Raw genomic sequence first — 19,009 nt, 5'->3', positions numbered from 1 at the left:
TGGTCTTCCTCCTTTCTTAATGTTATTCCCCTCAGTGATTTCACTCACAGTCACAATTCTAGCACCTTTACCCTCTCTAGTCATGACCTTGAAGGCCACTCTAGTTGCCTGTTACACTCTTCCATTTCCAGGAAAACTTGTCTAAAGCAAAACTCATGGGCTTTGAAATTCTGTGAACTTAAACTCAAATTTTGGTGCTGCCATTTAGACATTTTGAGAAGTTAAGTACATTTCTTAAATCCTCTAAATCTATTTCCTCACCTTCAAAATGAAGGAAGTTGTTAAGGCCTTCCAGTTCTTCAACATGTAGGACTACATGACTGAAGAAATAGAGGATGAGCAATTCTAATCATTCTTTCCCATCTTTGATGGCTTTTTGTATTCAGATAGTAGTGAATGAGCAGAGTACTTTGCTACTTTGAAGATCTTTGAAAGACTTTCAAATCACTGATTAGTGTCTGCTCTGAGAAATATATGTCTGATGGGTGTTTCCAGGGTAGATTTTCTGAAGTTAGACTGCAAAATTGGATAAGTAACTTTCAAATTCTGCATAGGGAAATGCCAGATGTTTTCAACATTCTGTACTTGTGATGCTATGTCTAAAGACATTCTTTTGTGGTTTTTCCTTCTCATTAGGCATCACTATTTTAGGCCTCTACCGAATAGGAGGAGTGAACTCCAAAGTTCAGAAACTCATGAACACAACATTTTGTAAGTTTTGAATGAAGCTAGTTACTTAATTTTTGTATTATAGATAATCCATACCATAGGTTTCTTTGAGATATATACTACTGCTGTTCTTTGAATATTTTCAAGAAATATTTAAAATTAACATTTGCATTCAGTTTTTAATGTTCAGTTATAATAGGTGATCAATCAGAATTTGAGAGAGAGCCTTTTCATAATATTGAACTTTTTCTCAAGTGTCCTTTGGTTAGCTAGAGACACAGTGAGATTTATGGATACTAGATTCAGATTGCCTGGCTTGGAATCCTAATTCATCACTTAAAAGCTTTGTGACTTTGGATAATTTGTTTAACTTCTCTGTGCCTCAATCTTCTCATTCATAAAATGGAGAAGATAATAATAGTGCCTGCTTCACTGAGAGTGTGAGGATTGAATACGTTAATCCATAAAAGTATTTGGAAGCATGCCTGGCACATGACAAATGCTCAGTGATGTTAGCAATTAACAATAATTTTATTTGGAAAACTATTATTCCATAAGAAATATTTGAGGTTTATAAAGTGTCAACAGTGAAACTTGCACCAATTCACACAAACAACAATCCTAAGGTTAACTCTGTGGCATCCTAAGAAATCAATGTCTCTGACCTACTATGTTTATATCCATCTTCTTTTTAAAAAAATTTTTTAATGTTTATTTATTTTTGAGAGAGAGAGAGAGAGCCAGCAAGCAGGGGAGGGGCAGAGAGAGAGGAAGACACAGAATCCGAAGCAGGTTCCAGGCTCCGAGCTGTCAGCACAGAGCCCAATGCGGGGCTCAAACTCACGAACTGAGATGACCTAAGCTGAAGTCAGACACTCAACCAACTGAGCCATCCAGGCGCCCCAGTTTGTGTCCATCTTCTTAATGGTGCAAGTGATGTTTTGAGTTGTACAGTTTAAACATCTTATTTTTATTCTTTACAGCTCCAAAATCCCCTCCTGATATTGACATTGATATTGAATTGTGGGATAATAAGACAATAACAAGTGGGCTGAAAAACTACCTCAGGTAAGGAGTGTTTAACTCGTACTCTGCATGTGATGTCTCTCTTAACCTCTGTGGGCATTGCCATATGACTCCATGGAACACCTGTGTGTGAGCTTCACTCCTTAGAGCAATTCTTTCACCTCACATGAAATAGCATAAGGTGGTAATGTTTATGTTTAGTGTTTTGGAACTTATACTTGGTTTTTCAACTAATAAACTTTAGAAGCTGCAATATTTTATGAATACTAAATAATAGTTTGTTTCATGTTAAATTTGAATGTAGTGTTTTCATGTATTTTTTAAAAATAAGTTGAAAGTGAAAGTTGTTTTTTGTTTGTTTGTTTGTTTGTTTGTTTTTAATTTAACTATAGTCCCCATATCTGAGAGAGATTTTTGCTGTTGTGGTTCAACAGTTCTTACAAAGTGAAAAAATCATTTTCCAGTCCGTCCTTTTAGCACAGTTGTGCCAAGAAATGCTGCTAAAGGGCCTTCTTTGAGATCTGCATTTTGGGACTGCCTGGAATCACCCTAGTAGGACTTTATCCTACTCCCTAATTACCCAATTCTTAAAGAAGTACTAGAAGTTCAGGGGAAATAAAAAGATATTGCCATTCTAATGCCCTCTTCTTTCTCCGTTGTAGGTGCCTTGCAGAACCACTGATGACTTACAAGTTACACAAAGATTTTATTGTTGCAGTTAGTAAGTACACTTCCATTGAATGCATTATAATTGATATAGTTTTATGCTGTATCACTTAGAGGTATAAATTTAAACCAGCTAGTTAAGATTTTCCTACATATTGCTTAAGAAACTATCAATCTGATGCTTAATAGCTGACAATATGGTTTGTAAGCAAATAAGAAATTGCAGAATGGTAGATTAAAGACCTAAATGTGAGACGTGAAACCGTAAAACCAGAAGACATTAGTAGTTTCTTTGACATTAACTAAAGAAACATTTATCTAGATGTGTCTCTTCTGGCAAGGAAATCAAAAAGCAATTGGGAGTGCACTAAAATAAAAAGGTTTTACACAGTGAAGGAAACCATCAATGAAACAAAATGGCAACCTCCTGAATGGGAGAAAATATTTGCAAGTGTTATATCCAGTAAGGGGTTAATATCCAAAATATGTAAAGAAGTTACACAACTCAACACTAAAAAACTAATATGATTAAAAAAAGGGAAGACCTGAAGAGACATTTTTCCCAAGCAGACATACAGATGGCCAATAGACATATGAAAAGATGCTTAACATCACTCATCAACAGACAAATACAAATCAAAATTACGATGAGATATCACTTCACACCAGTCAGAATGGCTAAAATTAATAACACAAGAAATAAGTGTTGGTGAGGATGCAGGGGGAAAAAAAGGAACCCTCTTGCACTGTTGGTGGGAATGCAAACTGGTGCAGCCACTCTAGAAAACATTATGAAAGTTCCTCAAAATATTAAAAATAGAATATGATCCAGTATTTCTGCTAGTATTTACCCAAAGAAAATGAAAACACCATTTCAGAAAGATAATGCACCCCATGTTTATTGCCGCATTATTTACAAGACATAACAACAACAGAAGTGTCCATCAATAGATGAATGGATAAAGAAGATGTGGTATATATATACAATGTAATGTTACTAAACCATAAGAAAGAATGAAATCTTGACCTTTGCAGCAACATGGATGGACCTAGAGGGTATAATGCTAAGTGAAATAAGTCAGATAGAAAAAGACCAATACCATATGATTTTACTCATATGTGGAACTTAAGAAACTAGAAAAAGAAAAAGACAAAAAGGAAACAAACTCTTAAATACAGAGAACAAAACTGGTGGTTGTCAGAAGAGAGGTGGAGAGTGGAATGGGAGAAATAGATAATGGGAATTAAGAATACACTTTCCTTGATTTAAAAAATATTGAAGAATGAATTAAAAGATTTTGTCACTTAATAAGACTTCTTTGGGGTGACTGGTGTGCTAACAGGAATTATTTTAAATACATTTTACTCAGTCGATGAATGTCAGTACCTTACAAGAGCAACTTTATTGTTAAATTGACAACACTACAAAAATGCAGTTATGCCACCCACTCATACTCATGTGCTATATTCCTAAATCTGGAGAGTAAAGTCAGGTATTTGGGGCAGGTAACAGGCACTTCCAACAATCCTTCGCTCCCCCCCCCATTATCACATATCTATGTCATTTATTTAGATCTATGATTGCCATAATAGGAGATATATAGATAGGCTTAATTCAAAAATTGTGGGGAGGGGCTCAGTGAAAAACATGTAACCTGAAAAATTAGAAATATGTACTTTTAAAACACTGAGATGAAAGTGCTGGGTTGCCATCTCAGCCATCACAACAGTTTGTAACTGCTAGGCATTAGCATTTCATTGTTAAAATATATGAGGTGTGACTGTACCAAGTATTTTTCACAGTCCAAGAAAGAAAGCATTTGCATTAATTTATTGCCATCCATTATAATGTCACAGGTAATGTTGTCTGCTGATAAGTGTCAGATAACGTTGTGACCTTGGTTTTCAGTCCAGCATACATGACTGATCACATGGTCTCATAAACACGTATACCACTTAGCTTTCTCCTGAAACCTCTCCACTCTTTATTCTCTTCATCAGAATCTATTAGATGAACAAGACCTTAGAAATATATAATTTCACCCCTCATTTTATTGACTAGGTCCCAGAGTGGGCAAGTGACTTTCTCCACGGATACTAGTAAATTGATGGCAAAATCAGGGCTATAAGCCAATTTTTTTTGACTCTTAACCTAGAACTTACTTACAGAAATTTTGTGTTATAACATGGCATTTGAGACACTTAGTTAAGTGCTAAACGATCTGGTTGTTTTAATAAAAACATTTGGTCATAAGATTTTTTTTCTCCACTTCCATGGCAAATAATAATCACATTATTCACTACCATGGTAATTAAAATATATTCCTATGTATAAGAATTCATCTTTTGTCTGCCGCAAAGATAATCCCATGTAGTAGATAATAAGGTAATAAAAGTAAGTATTATTTGGAAATTTAGCTCTGTAAAAAGGGGAAGTTGTTCACAAATTAAAAGGTGCCTCACAGAATTCCCTGGAAAACAGTATGGATTAGGCCTTCCATGGGCCTGCAACTAGGAACTACAGAATTGGGAGTTTATGTTTCTCTCCCCACCCTTTTAGGAGCATCTCTTCTCTCTGTTCTTTGCTGCATATCTACCTCATTCTTATCTCCCTTTCCAGTTAGATTTTCTTGGCTTTGGAGCACATTTGGTTATGTCATCCCTAGTTTTACACTATATGCCATTTCACATACTCAGCAGACAGAGTTTTGATGTCTCCATTCCAAGCCCTGGGAGACCTTGTGTTTGGCCCAGCATGAGCCAGCTCTTTTCCCACCTCATGTTCCGCACCTTTCAGAGAAAGGGCTTGGCATGGTGGATAGTCACCCTAGAATTAGTTTATTGTAGTAAGAGTATGTTAATAGATCTTCATTCTAAAGTGTTAGCCTTTTCTCTAACAGACATGTCAACATGTTGTCTTTTGCCTGGCAAACTAGACTTACTTTAGATTTTTTTTTCTTCTTTTCAGATTTCCCATTGTCAGCATGGGCTTAGAATCTATTAGGCCTCTGCATAATAATACTGACACCTCAGAAAAGTAATTCCCTGTTATCTTTAAATCTACAAAATTTGGAAAGGAATGCCTTCTTCCTTCTGTCTGATGGAGTCACTAGGAGGTTTCTGTGTGATAGAGTATATTATATTGCCTGGCACATTAGGTAGTCTGTACCAATAGCTGTGATCACTCCATTGCTAAAGTTTTGATTTTGTCCTTGTGTAGCAAAACCAAAGCAGGCAATGAGTTGTGGTTGTATAGAAGTTCAGTGGCTATGAGCACAGGTCTGGATTAGATGGAACTGGGTTAGTCTGGCATATTTACTTAACTAACTTCATGACCATGGTCAGGTTACTCAACCTCTCTAAGCCTTAGAGAATGATAGTGATGAACTGCATGAAGCAATGTTTATAAGGCATGAGGGTGGGAGTGTTTATAATGTTTAGATTATTAATGTTTATGTACACATTTGAATGCAATTAAAACTTGATCATTCAACCTTTATGTTATAGAATCTGATGACCAAAACTACCGGGTGGAGGCTGTACATGCATTGGTGCACAAATTGCCAGAAAAAAACAGAGAGATGCTGGACATCTTAATAAAGCACCTTGTCAAGTAATTATCTGATTTATATTGTTCACTTAACTACTTGTTCAACTGTTAAAGTTAGACCTTGTTCATATCTTTCTACAGTGTATGATGGTGCTATAACATTGTTATAATTAGAGTCCACTGAATGTTTTAAAAATGATGTGGTAGTTTGTTTTTAAGATATATCTGTGTGTGTGTGTGTGTGTGTGTGTACCTGTGTATGTTTACACTATGCAAATGATTAATATCCTTTGCAACTGTTAAATTAATGATGAAAACCTTACATGTCAACTTAAAAATATGAAGGAGTTTGAAGCCCTAAGTTTGAAGATCAGTTCTCTGTACTACGAGTGTCAACTGTTCTGCCAGGTCAAAGTGCCACTGTAATGTTAGCTTCTTTTTCTCAATTCGTAGCATCACTTGGTCTCTGAAGATTTTTCTGACTCTGCTGTTAGTTCATCTATATATTTTTAAATGTCTATAAACAGATACTGTATTAGCCAAGTTTCTCCAAAGAAACAGAACCGACCAGATGTTTGTGTATATGTAGCTATACGTACATGTGTGTGTGTGTATGGTGTATGTATATGTGTGTGTGCATATATATATATATATATATATATATATATATATATATATGAGAGAGAGAGATTGATTTTAAGGAATTGGGCTGTGCTACTGTGAAGGCTGTTAAGTCTAAAATCTGCAGGGCAGCTGGTAGTCTGCAGACCCAGGGAAGAGTTGACATTACAGCTCTAATCCAGGGCAGTCTAGAAGCAGAATTGCCTCTTCCTCAGAGGAAGTTAGTCTTTTTTAAGACTTTAAACTGATTGGATGAGGCCCACTGACATTATAGAGGGTAATCTACTTTACTCTAAGTCTACTAATTTAAATGTTAATCTTATGCAAAAAAAAAATACCTTCACAGAATGATCTAGATTTATGTTTGATCAAATATCTGGGTACTATGGCCTCATAAATCTGTCTGAAGATTCTTTCTCTCTCCCTTTCACACACACACACACACACACACACACACACACAATTGCCATGCTGCTGTAAACAAAAGTCCAAATTCAGATTTTAAACTTAAGAATTCCTTACAGCCTCACTTACAAATCAGGATATTTTCCATCTTAGTAAGTACTGTGATTCACAATGAAATGATTACTCCTTCCTTGCTTACTACAAGTAGTAACCCAGTTTATGCTAATTTGAGCCAGGCACATTTGAAATAGTGCTACATAACATATCAATAAGTCTCATCTTAACCTGCAGATGAGATAATACGAATTGCCCTCCTGCCCCTTGAAATAAGGAAATCCATTAGAAACTACTCATTTCAAGTTCATTATAAACTGTTGCCATGGCAATACCTCTTTTAGTTAGTGAACAAGGACTCTTCCTCAGATTTAGTCCTGAATTATGTTTTGAATTGTGTGACCTGTTCATGAAATTTAACCACACTGTATGTATTGGGCATTCTCTTGCTGTATTCAAGCTAATTTTCTAGCAAAGCCTTTATTTATTTATTTATTTTGAGAGAGAGAGAGGGAAAAAAAATCATGAGCAGGGGAGGGGCAGAGATAGAGGGAGAGAGAATCCCAAGCAGGCTCTGCACTGACAATGCAGAGCATGGGGCTCCAACACAGGAACAATGAGATCATGACTTGAGCTGAAATCAAGAGTCGGTCACTTAACCAACTGAGCAACGCAGGCACCCCTCTAGCAAAGTCTTTTTAAACACACTTTTTTTATATATATATAATTTTTTTTAATGTTTATTTACTTTTGAGAGAGACAGAGAGAGACAGCACACGAGCAGAGAGAGAGAAGTAGACACAAGATCTGAAGCAGGCTCCAGGCTCCGAGCTGTCATCACAGAGCCTGATGTGGAACTTGAACTCACAAACCACGAGAGATCATGACCTAAGCTGAAGTCAGACACTTAACCACTCCTTAAATGTGCTTTTAAAAGCTACATGAGTGTCACATAAAATGTTTTTTGTTTAATTATCCAGAATGTTAAGTGAACTCAAACTCCCCCCTCTTTGTGAATGTGCATGACTTTAGTACAGGGAATAGCAAAGGATACTATCTGGCCATAGAAGAGTGCTTAAAACTCTTTTGCCCATCCTTCATCACCATTCCTGGCTTTTTTCCTGAACCTATATAAAGGTCAATCTTCACTGACTAAGCAGTATTTTTGGAATGTGTATCCAATCACAGGTGACTTATTTAAGTAGACTACAAACAAGTAATAACATTCTTGGTCCCTGGCAACCTTAATATATCTGAAGAAGAGAATTTAAGGCCAGTCGTCTGGATTGGTTACTGGTCTAAATTAGGACCAGTGACTAAAAGATTGATTGCAAATCTCCATTAATTAGCTCTGAGACATGGTGTAAACCATTACTTCCTTTCTGAGACTCCTTTTCTTTGTCTTTAAAACAAAGGCCATCTGTGGTCTCTTCTTTGACTCTAACTTTGAATATTTAAAAAAAAAATGTTAAAGAGAGAGAAATACAGAGTGTGAGTGTGGGGGTGGGGGTGTTGCAGAGAGAGAGAGACACACACACACAATCTGAGGCAGGTTCCAGGCTCTGAGCTGTCAGCACAGAGCCCAACGCGGGCTCAGACTCACAAACCATGTGATCATGACTTGAGCCAAAGTCAGATGCTTAACCAACTGAGCCACCCAGGCGCCCCTCTAACTTTGAATTTTTAAAAGGGCAATTGGGTGTCTGTTCCATACAACAAGTTGAGGAAATGAGGTGCAGAAATAGCTGAAATGTGAGGTGATAAGTGTCTATATTGATTGAGTTAGCTCAGCGGAAGGGAAATTCAGTGAAGAGAAAATTGCTCATCAAAATATTCCATCTCTTGAGCAACACAATCATAAACTCACCTTTTCAAAACCATTTTTTTAAGAATTCCAAATTCACTCCCCATGAGTTTAATATTAATTGTATTCCAGTTTATTCATACTACCAGGAACTCTTACATTTTAGCAAGAGTGCCTAAAGCCAATTTCATTACAAGGAAGACTGTTAGTTGAGATCATATTTCCTGTAACTCATTATTTAATTTTATCAACCCTATAGGGATAGTTATTCTTTATAGATGAGGAAACTGAAGCCTAGAGTTATTAAATAACTTGTCTAATTGCACCCAGCTTCGAAGTTGGATGGATCCAAGCTTTAAATGCAGGCAGACTCAGTACCTTTACATACTACTTTCTTAGTAGATTCTTTAATACATACTAAACAGTAAATATATAATATTTGTCTATATAAAAAGGAAATGTGGAATGAAACTTCTTATTCTAACCAAGAGCTTCTTAACTAGTGCTTTCTCAGGCACAAGGGAAAAATTCAGTAAGTGAGACAGTCAGCTAGCTCTTCCGGTCCTGTGCTAGGATTTACGTAGGTATTCAAAATCCTGGATTCCCCATAAAATTTTACTTTTGCTTATGGAATGTAGTTAGTGATGCACACTTAGTCAGGTATAACCATGATCTTGTGTTCAGTGCTCCTTTCTAGAACTTCATATTTTAACAACATGCCTGGAAGTAAGATAGAAAAGGCAGTGTGTAACCTAGAAGATTGGTCTAATGAATGAGGTTTTCTTTTAGGAATATGTCCAATTCCCAAATTAAGTAGTCAAAGTCATTTTTTTAATGTTTTATTATTTATTCTTGAGAGAGAGAGAGACAGAGCATGAGCAGAGGAGGGGCAGCGAGAGGGAGACACAGAATCCAAAGTAGGCTCCAGATTCTAAGCTGTCAGCACAGAACCCGACATAGGGCTTGAACTCACAAGCCATGAGATCATGACCCAAGCCGAAGTCAGACCCAACTGACTGAGCCACCCAGGCACCCCTAGTCAAAGTCAGTTTTGATAGTTACTGGGATTACTTTGCTAAAGTCAGTAATACCAGAGGCTTTTTCTTTCATTTCCATTTTTAAGCCAGCATTGATGTGACCACATCTCCTTCTTTTACTGTTTGCCAACCACAGTGCCCAGCCCTAAGGAGGCACTGAGGGAAGTTTTGAATGAATGGATAGATGGATGGGTGGATGGATGGAAGGAAATAAGGAAGGAAAAAAAGGAAGGATAGAAACTTGCATTGGCCAGTTGTCTTATGTAGGGAGCTTAAGAAAACCACAGACTTCTATTCAGAAAACCTGAATTGAAAGAGCATCTCCGTCCCTAATTTTCTGTGACCTTGAGTACATCATTTTTACTTTAGGAGGTTTTTAACCTACATAATAGGAAAAACTGACTTTCTGGGAGGATTAAATGAAATAATGTCTATGAAAATGCCTGGCACTAGGTACTCAATAATATGTTTAGCATATCTGAATATAATTCCAACCAACCAAATTTGAACCATCTGTTCTAAAAGAAGTATAGTGCCCTAGAGAATACCTAACAGTTGATAATCTCTGCAGGATAATTGTACTCTATTTAGGATATCAAGATTTATTCCTTTAATGTTTATTTATTTTTTGAGAGAGAGATGGGGGAGGGGCAGAGAGGGAGACACAGAAGCCAAAGCAGGCTCCAGGTTCCAGGCTCCAAGCTGCCTGTCCAGAGCCCAACGCGGGGCTTGAACTCACGAACTGTGAGATCATGACCTGAGCTGAAGTCAGATGTTTAACCGACTGAGCCACTCAGGCGCCCCAAGATTTATTCCTTTAATTAACCTTTGTAATTAATTTTACTTAGCTAATTTTAACTTTTTATGTCTTTTTAGGCTATACCCACTCATGACAATTGGGAGTAGCTAAACCTGACAATTTGGGAAAATTAACCTATAATGGCATATTTTACATTCTATTTATGCCACAAATTTGATAAATGAGAACCTTTCATATTTATTAAACTTTTAACTTATGTTATTTTTGTTGCTTGTATTTGCAGAGTATCACTACACAGCCAACAAAATCTCATGACTGTCTCAAACCTTGGTGTCATATTTGGCCCAACTCTAATGCGAGCACAAGAAGAAACTGTGGCTGCCATGATGAATATTAAATTTCAGAATATTGTGGTTGAAATTCTGATAGAGCACTATGAAAAGGTAAGCTGAATTTTCATGTTGAAGTATCAAATCTTGTATTTTGCTTTTAGGAAGGAATTTTCTGTTTGTATTATCTATGAGTTCATTGTGATCTCAGATTCTTATAAAGTATCAGTCCTGTCCATTTTGTATAAATTGCTTCTTCATGAGGACATTGATTTCCTTTTTTCTTGTTTAGTTTTTAAATGCTTCTCAAAATTCTCCAGGTAAATGATTTCCTTTCCTTTTACATCATTTACTTTTTAAGATTTTCTTCTTTAGTATTTATGTGGTGAATTTTTCACTCATATTGAGAGAAATTTGTTAGAATCACTTGGTAATTAAGTCTATTTTTAACCTTTTTATCTCCCTGGAATTAGACTTGACAACAGTGATATTCTCAATAAAGCAAAAGAATTCCAGGAACAGAGTCTTAAAGTCCTCTCTACATCCACTCCTTAAACATGGTTTCTTTAACAAGATTGAGATCTTAGAATAACTGTGGAAATGGAAATTGGGAAAGTCAAATTGATTGGATTATTAAGCAAATGCAGCCATTAAACATCAAAACATTTGTGATTCATTTATGCCTGGTCTAGTGTTTGTGAAAGACTATGCCCCTCTCCTTCCCTTAGTCCCTTCCTGGTACCTGTAGAAGAATATCCTTCATTTATCTAAGATTTTAAGCACTCACAACCCAAGACCACATGGGGGAATTCTGTAGCCGAGTACAGACCTCTACCTGCAGCATGTCACATTCGTGACAGCACCTTTTCCTGAGAAGCAAGGAACTGCTTGACTTGGAAGTGATATGGAATGAGCCTTTTCCCTTCAGGCTATGTTCAGCATGAAGTGAGAAATAAAATATCACAGAATAGAGTCAAGATATCTTGACACAGACATTTGTTCATATTTGAAAGGTTTCTTTAAAAGTATTGGAAAATATTCTGAAATTCATTGTTGGGAAATTGGAGAGGATAAAAAAGAAAACACAGAGAAGGAACATTACTTAGTGTAAGTGGAAAAGAAAAGTATAATTGCTGTAGTATATTTTTTGTATCAAGCATCTCTTACCATGAAGCTGATTAAATAGCAAATGGTTCTGAGATTATTTAATAACTCTAAAATATAATTTTATCATGAAAATGGCAATTCCCCCTTTTACTGACCTCTATCCATTTGTTTGTTTTTTTTTGTATGTAGATTTTTCATACTGCCCCAGACCCAAGCATTCCTCTTCCTCAGCCTCAGTCTCGATCTGGATCCCGAAGGACAAGAGCAATCTGCCTTTCCACAGGTTCTAGGAAGCCCAGAGGAAGGTATACACCGTGCTTGGCAGAACCTGACAGTAAGTGTGACTGCTTTAGGGAGAAGCTTTCTTCATTCTTTGATTTAGCCTTACTTCACCTTTTTGATAATTAGGGTAGAAATAAATAGAAGATGATCTTAATGATACTGTCTCCCAAACACCCCCCCCCCACATTTATATATTCTTTGTCAGTATAGTTACAAGGTACTTTGAACAAACAAATTCATTACTACTACAAAGGAAAAAAAAAGTAGTTTGCTCAGTGCCCTTTTTTCTGCAACTGTGATTAAGAACATCAGGTACTACTTTGTAGCAGGTTTTGTCCTATTGTTAAAGAGGTAGAGAAGAAAGCAAGAAAAATTCTGGCTGAAACCGTCAGTTTCTTTCTTCCTATCACATTATGTCCTTAAAGCATCATCTCTTGGGTATCAAAGTGTCTGAGAGAGAGAGAGAAAAAAGAAATAAATAGAGAAACCACACTACACATTATCACTAACTTCCTGTTCTGAACCCAACACCACAGTGAAGTGGGTGGCAGCTTAAGCCCACAGTGGATGTTAAATTTGTGGCTGTTCTTATTTTACTTTATACCCTTAAGCCTCCCAATTTTTCTCACAGTCAGTACTTAACAAAAAATACTAATTTTTAATTTAGATATGTTCAAATTATTATAGTTTTACGAACATTAAAAAATAATCTGTTAAATAGCCAGTTTCTTATGTTGCTATAATCTTGGTAGGAAAAGAAAAAGTCTTTTCTTTTAAAAATGTGAGCAGTGTATAATTTGCAGCTGACATTACTGGTGACTTTGAATGAAGAAAGAATCAGATGCATTATAACATGAGAAAAGTAAAAAAAGGCAGAAACAGATCTTTTAATATCCCTCTTTCCATTGATCTCTTATAATGTCATCAAAGAATCATATTTGTACTACTTGTGAGTTCTTTTTCAGAAGCAAATTTTGTCTGAATTTGAGTCAACCCCCATCCTTTAAGAAGTAACATTATTTCATAGGGTCAGGGTACATGTAAAATCTCCCTTGAATAGTATTAAAAAATGCATTCGCTAAGTTAAAATGCACGTTTTACAGCCTTTCTTAGAACTGAGAAAAGTTCTCCATACTGGGTAAAGATCTGTCAATTCAGTGGGGACAGTGGGGTCAATTCAGGTGGCCACAGGGCACACGTGCGTTGGAGAATGTGGAAGGGTTTGGGTTGTATTGTTCTCAGTAGAAGGTCCCTGTTGTTTTCTCGCTCCTGCTTCCGCTCAGGTGACTCTTACAGCAGCAGCCCAGACAGCACGCCCATGGGGAGCATCGAGTCCCTCTCCTCTCATTCCTCTGAACAAAACAGCACAACCAAGTCTGCTTCCTGCCAGGCCAGGGAGAAATCTGGAGGAATTCCTTGGATTGTATCCCCATCACCCTCCAATGGACAGAAAAGTCTTGGACTCTGGACAACTAGTCCTGAATCAAGTTCTAAAGAGGATGCGACCAAAACAGATGCAGAATCAGATTGCCAGAGTGTTGCCTCGGTCACCAGCCCCGGGGATGGTTCCCCACCCGTAGACCTGGTCAAGAAAGGGCCTTATGGGCTTTCAGGACTGAAAAGAGCCTCCGCTTCCTCTCTCAGATCCATCTCTGCAGCTGAAGGTAAACCAGATTTGAGCTTATGTAAAATGTCATTGTCTCTGTGCCACTTGCCGAATTGCTCAACATGATTAAGCAGGGAAAAGTTAATGGTGAAGGGGCTAACAATGCTGTTCCTGAGCTAGGATATTTAAAACTCCTGTGCACTGTGACTTCTTTCCTGGTTATTTCCATCTCTGTGAGGTGATGTCTTTGTAATTACTATAGATTGTGATCTCCCTGAATGATGGGCTGCTGTGCTCAAAGAACATTCTGTACCTTCTCATTTGGGCTTAGAAAAAACACTTCCTTTTGTTATGAGCATGTACTGTGTTACTGCTATTATTTTGTCTGATAGCACCTTGCCTGTTTTCTTGGGCTTTCTTTTTAGGAAACAAGAGCTACTGTGGATCCATTCAAAGCTTAACTTCTGTAGGTTGCAAAGAGATGCCCAAAGCCCCACCAAACCCAGACCTGCCTCCAAAAATGTGCAGGAGGTTAAGGCTAGACACTGCCTCAAACAATGGCTACCAGCGACCTGGCTCTGTGTAAGTGAGAGAGAGTGTGTATTTGTTGTATCTTCCAGGGATACACAGGAGTTGAGTATATCCAAAAGAACCCTTAGGAATCCCACAACTGAATACCTCATCTGCAGAGTAGGAACAACCATCTTCTGTAGGACCCTATCCCCTTCTACAAATGATGTACAAGTTAGAATAGGCTTAAAGTATGTATGTGTATACATATACAGACACATACAATTTCAGTCACTTGCCTTACAAAGCAGAACAATGGCTTAATTTAAGGACATGAGAATAGATGTATAATGTAATAGTTCTGGGTTTTCAAAGTATACATTCTAAAAGCTAGACATTTACCTCTCAGCTGAGCAAACTGTCCTTATATCTCAACTTCCCCACCTCCTTGTTAGAAATACAACTACTGTGTAGATAGTGAGGGTTTATTTTCTCTCCTCTCCATCATCTGTCTCCCCTATCTGAGTATTCACTGATTTAAATAAGCTCATGGAGAACAGGAGCTTGAAAGGTGAGAGGGGGTACTTCTATTCAAAAGATATCAGCCAGGAGTATAAAGGCAGATAGGATAGGTACATCGATGTAAATAAGAAGGGGACAAAGAAAAGAACTTAGATAAACAAGCAAAATCTAAACAGGAAAGTTGTTATCCCTTTCATTTTGTTTTCCTGACTTACTGAGTTTTCCAAATGCCATATGAGCTATTACTGGGCATCTTTACATATGTTATCTCTTAATGTCCTTCATGTACTTCCACAGTAGGTAGTAGAAACCTCATTTTAGAGATAATGAGAACTAATACTTGGAAAGTTAAGGAACCAGTTTAATTATTCATTGAAAGTCCAGTAAGGCATTTCACTAAGCCTGTTTCCATAGAAACAGTGTCTTAAATTCATTCGTTCATCACCTTCTTTGACAAGAACCTTTTATTTTCAGAGTGTGTTTACCATACATTATCTCTCTTGGTCAGAAATCCAAGTACCACTATATAGACCAATACTATATTTGATATCTGTCTACTGCCCGGTATGTATAGTTCTAGCCATTAAGGGAAATTAAATTTTAAGCCAATATGTCAAGGGAGATGAGAGAATATAAACTCCATCCTTTGTGAGGGAAAGAGAAGATTCACTTCTGTCTTACAACTGTACTGACAAAGTATGAATTAAAATTGAGATAAAGTGTATTCCATATTACGTATAAAATGAACCTTCTGATTATCAACTGGCTAGGTTTTGGGAGAAAAGTTGATCAATTAAAGAAATAAGATACATGTTAAAATCTAGTTTAAAATATCATTCAAGGAATTTGATATTCTCTTCTAGTAAATATAGAAACTTTTCTAATTACCCCTGGTGCCTTAGTTTTAATATAGTCTCACTTTTTCAAATAGACAGTGCCTAGCCTCCCATGACTTGAAATAAGATTTGAATCCACAGATGTATTCATTGACCGTATTTTCAGAGTTCCCTCTTTTCACTTTATAGGAACTGTGTTCAAATTTAAAAAATGAAACATTTTAGAATTAGTTTTGTCTTAGCTATCAGAATGAACAACAGTTCTTTGTCTTGATGATTTGATTCTACCCTGTGGCTCCACAGGAGTCAAAATCACTGCCAGAAGCTGAGTGGGGAGAAAATGTTCTTTTTTACTGTTCCCATAGTTTTTTGAAGTAGAAAAGATGAGAACAGTAAGATCCCCAAGGGAAGGGGAGGTAGCTATAGGTTTATTACATCTGGTACTCTATGAGCTGGAGACTAGATCTAAAAATTTCTGCCACATTAAATCTTAAAACAATTAAAATTCAGATCAAATTTTGAGGATAGTTCTTAACTAATTATTTTTGGTTTGTGTTAAGTTATAACCCTGAATTATACTTTGAACTGAATAATATAATTTTTATTTTAATGAAAATCGCATTTTAAAATTATTTTCAGTGTGGCAGCAAAAGCCCAACTGTTTGAAAATGTTGGTTCACTTAAACTGGATTCTTCTGGGCGGTAAGTTCTCAAAACCCTTAAAATGAAAAAATAAATAAATAAAGTAGTGGTGACATTGTTGCTTTTTGTTGACATACTGAGTCATCTTTGACAGCTCTGACCTTCAGTTCTGCAGATGGTGAAATCCACACTCACTGTCTTGCACACGGGGCGTGGGGGTGGGGGGGAAGATCATGTCTATAAACAGCATATAGCCTCTCAGACTGTTCCACTGATGCCTTATTTACTAAAATCTTCACAAAGGAAGAGTTCTAAACAAGTTTTCTAAAAGATACAAGTTGTCATAACCTTTTGCATACTAAAGACTCCTTTGATGACAATTTGTGGAAAGTTTTCAAAGGTATATTCATGACTTTTAAAAGTTACAGAACTTTTTCTGGAACAAGTTTTATGAACATGCATTACAAATTTGCTTATTATTAATGGCCACTGGGTTGCTCTAGGCTGATTGATCTAAACTGCTCTTTTTTTGAGTGCAGTACTTCATTCAGGGTTTCCAGATTTTACCTTTCACTCTGTTGTAAAAAAGACGCAGGTTGTTGCATCTTACTGCTATTAATGTGCTTGCTTCTAAGGTTTTGCTTTCCTCTCCTCCCCTTGTAAAATTGATTCTTCTCATCCACAGTGGGCTTTGGTTTTTTATCTGAATATGTCTGAAATAATGGAATTTTTTAGTATTTTGATATTTCTGGTTTTTTGTTTTGTTTTACAATCAGCAGCTAGTAGAGGTATGTGTCATTTAATAAATGCTTGTTATTAAAAGAGCATATAAATGAGACCACTTGAAGAATAAACTTTGATTTTTCCTTTGGATGCACAAGGGAATTTCGAGCTTCCCATTCATACTTGGATAATTGAGGTTTTGAAGTAAAAGAACCACAGTTAATTGAAGTATCACTATATTTAACCACTGTTGTACACCTGAAAAAAATATAACACTGTTAACTATATGGGAATTAAATTTTTTAAAAAAGATTGTTCAACCATAGAATTTTATTGACCCTTTTAAAGTATGTGTACTTTTTCAGCAGTAGGCATTTACTAAATACCTACACAATATTGGGCTGTTGCTAGTTACTAGGGATAACAGTGACCTTCAACTTCTGTTTTGTTTTTTTTTTTCTCACAAGACCTAGCAGGGGTCTTTGTGTATCAATGCTTTTGACTTCACAGAGTTGAGCCACTTTGGTATCTTACAGGTATGTTGGTTGATCCACGGAACTTATGTAACAAATCCCAGAGTAATTTCATTTACCTTAGCTCCATCCATAGTATCTTCACCTTCTTCCCTTTGTTCAAGATTTGGTGAAAACCAGGTACTGTGCATATCAGAGCAAACATCAGTTCTCTGAAACTGTCATCATTTTTAGACCTTAGTGTATGGGATTTAACTTTGCTACTTCTGTCTTGCTATATCATTGAATTGCTCCTGTAGGTGGAGTCCTTTTACTATGAAGCTCTAAACAACCTGTAAGAGCTCAAGTTATGTAATCAAAGAGATAATCCTTTAAGCTTTAAGAAAACAAGCTATTAATCAAGTAAATCAGAATACTGTCAAATAGTGAGATGTTCAACAATGAACCTATGCATTTTTAGTATGCTTTTATATTATACTCTAAATCAACTTCTAATAGGCTGTCAGCATAAACTTAGAGCTTCTCAATACATTGAAGGTTGGAGTCATTATTTGTCAACAGTTCCACAGCACTTGTTGATGGTGTCATAGCTTTTCACCAAAAGACAGGCCCAGTGGAACACAACAAATATCAGGGTCAGATAGACCTACGTTTAAATTCTTGGTCTACCTCTTTCTAGTTGCAGTAACCTTGGAGTTACATATTTAGGAAAAATATTTTCTTTTTTTTTTTCAATATATGAAGTTTATTGTCAAATTGGTTTCCATACAATGCTCAGTGCTCATCCCAAAAGGTGCCCTCCTCAATACGCATCACCCACCCTCCCCTCCCTCCCACCCCCCATCAACCCTCAGTTTGTTCTCAGTTTTTAAGAGTCTCTTATGCTTTGGCTCTCTCCCACTCTAACCTCTTTTTTTTTGTCCTTCCCCTCCCCCATGGGTTTCTGTTAAGTATCTCAGGACCCACATAAGAGTGAAACCATATGGTATCTGTCTTTCTCTGTATGGCTTATTTCACTTAGCATCACACTCTCCAGTTCCATCCACGTTGCTACAAAGGGCCATATTTCATTCTTTCTCATTGCCACGTAGTACTCCATTGTGTATATAAACCACAATTTCTTTATCCATTCATCAGTTGATGGACATTTAGGCTCTTTCCATAATTTGGCTATTGTTGAGAGTGCTGCTATAAACATTGGGGTACAAGGGCCCCTATGCATCAGTACTCCTGTATCCCTTGGGTAAATTCCTAGCAGTGCTATTGCTGGGTCATAGGGTAGGTCTATTTTTAATTTTTTGAGGAACCTCCACACTGTTTTCCAGAGTGGCTGCACCAATTTGCATTCCCACCAACATTGCAAGAGGGTTCCCGTTTCTCCACATCC

The 19,009-nt window shown here is 36.8% G+C and overlaps 1 protein-coding gene across 1 annotated transcript in view; it reads left to right on the top strand.

Moving 5' to 3' along the window:
• The window catches only part of ARHGAP42 (Rho GTPase activating protein 42), a 309,496-nt gene that overhangs the window by 274,511 nt on the left and 15,976 nt on the right, over window positions 1-19,009 (top strand). Inside the window, exons 14-22 of the mRNA XM_007089137.3 lie at window positions 637-711; window positions 1,653-1,737; window positions 2,358-2,416; window positions 5,869-5,974; window positions 10,876-11,035; window positions 12,218-12,362; window positions 13,594-13,974; window positions 14,342-14,498; window positions 16,424-16,486. Of these exons, the coding sequence (XP_007089199.2) occupies window positions 637-711; window positions 1,653-1,737; window positions 2,358-2,416; window positions 5,869-5,974; window positions 10,876-11,035; window positions 12,218-12,362; window positions 13,594-13,974; window positions 14,342-14,498; window positions 16,424-16,486 (1,231 nt within the window). The remainder of the gene's footprint in view (window positions 1-636; window positions 712-1,652; window positions 1,738-2,357; window positions 2,417-5,868; window positions 5,975-10,875; window positions 11,036-12,217; window positions 12,363-13,593; window positions 13,975-14,341; window positions 14,499-16,423; window positions 16,487-19,009) is intronic.

Source organism: Panthera tigris, chromosome D1 (assembly GCF_018350195.1).
Source record: "Panthera tigris isolate Pti1 chromosome D1, P.tigris_Pti1_mat1.1, whole genome shotgun sequence".
NCBI lineage: Eukaryota > Metazoa > Chordata > Mammalia > Carnivora > Felidae > Panthera > Panthera tigris.
Note: the sequence above shows the minus strand (reverse complement) of the source record. Positions and strands in the feature narration are given on the sequence as shown.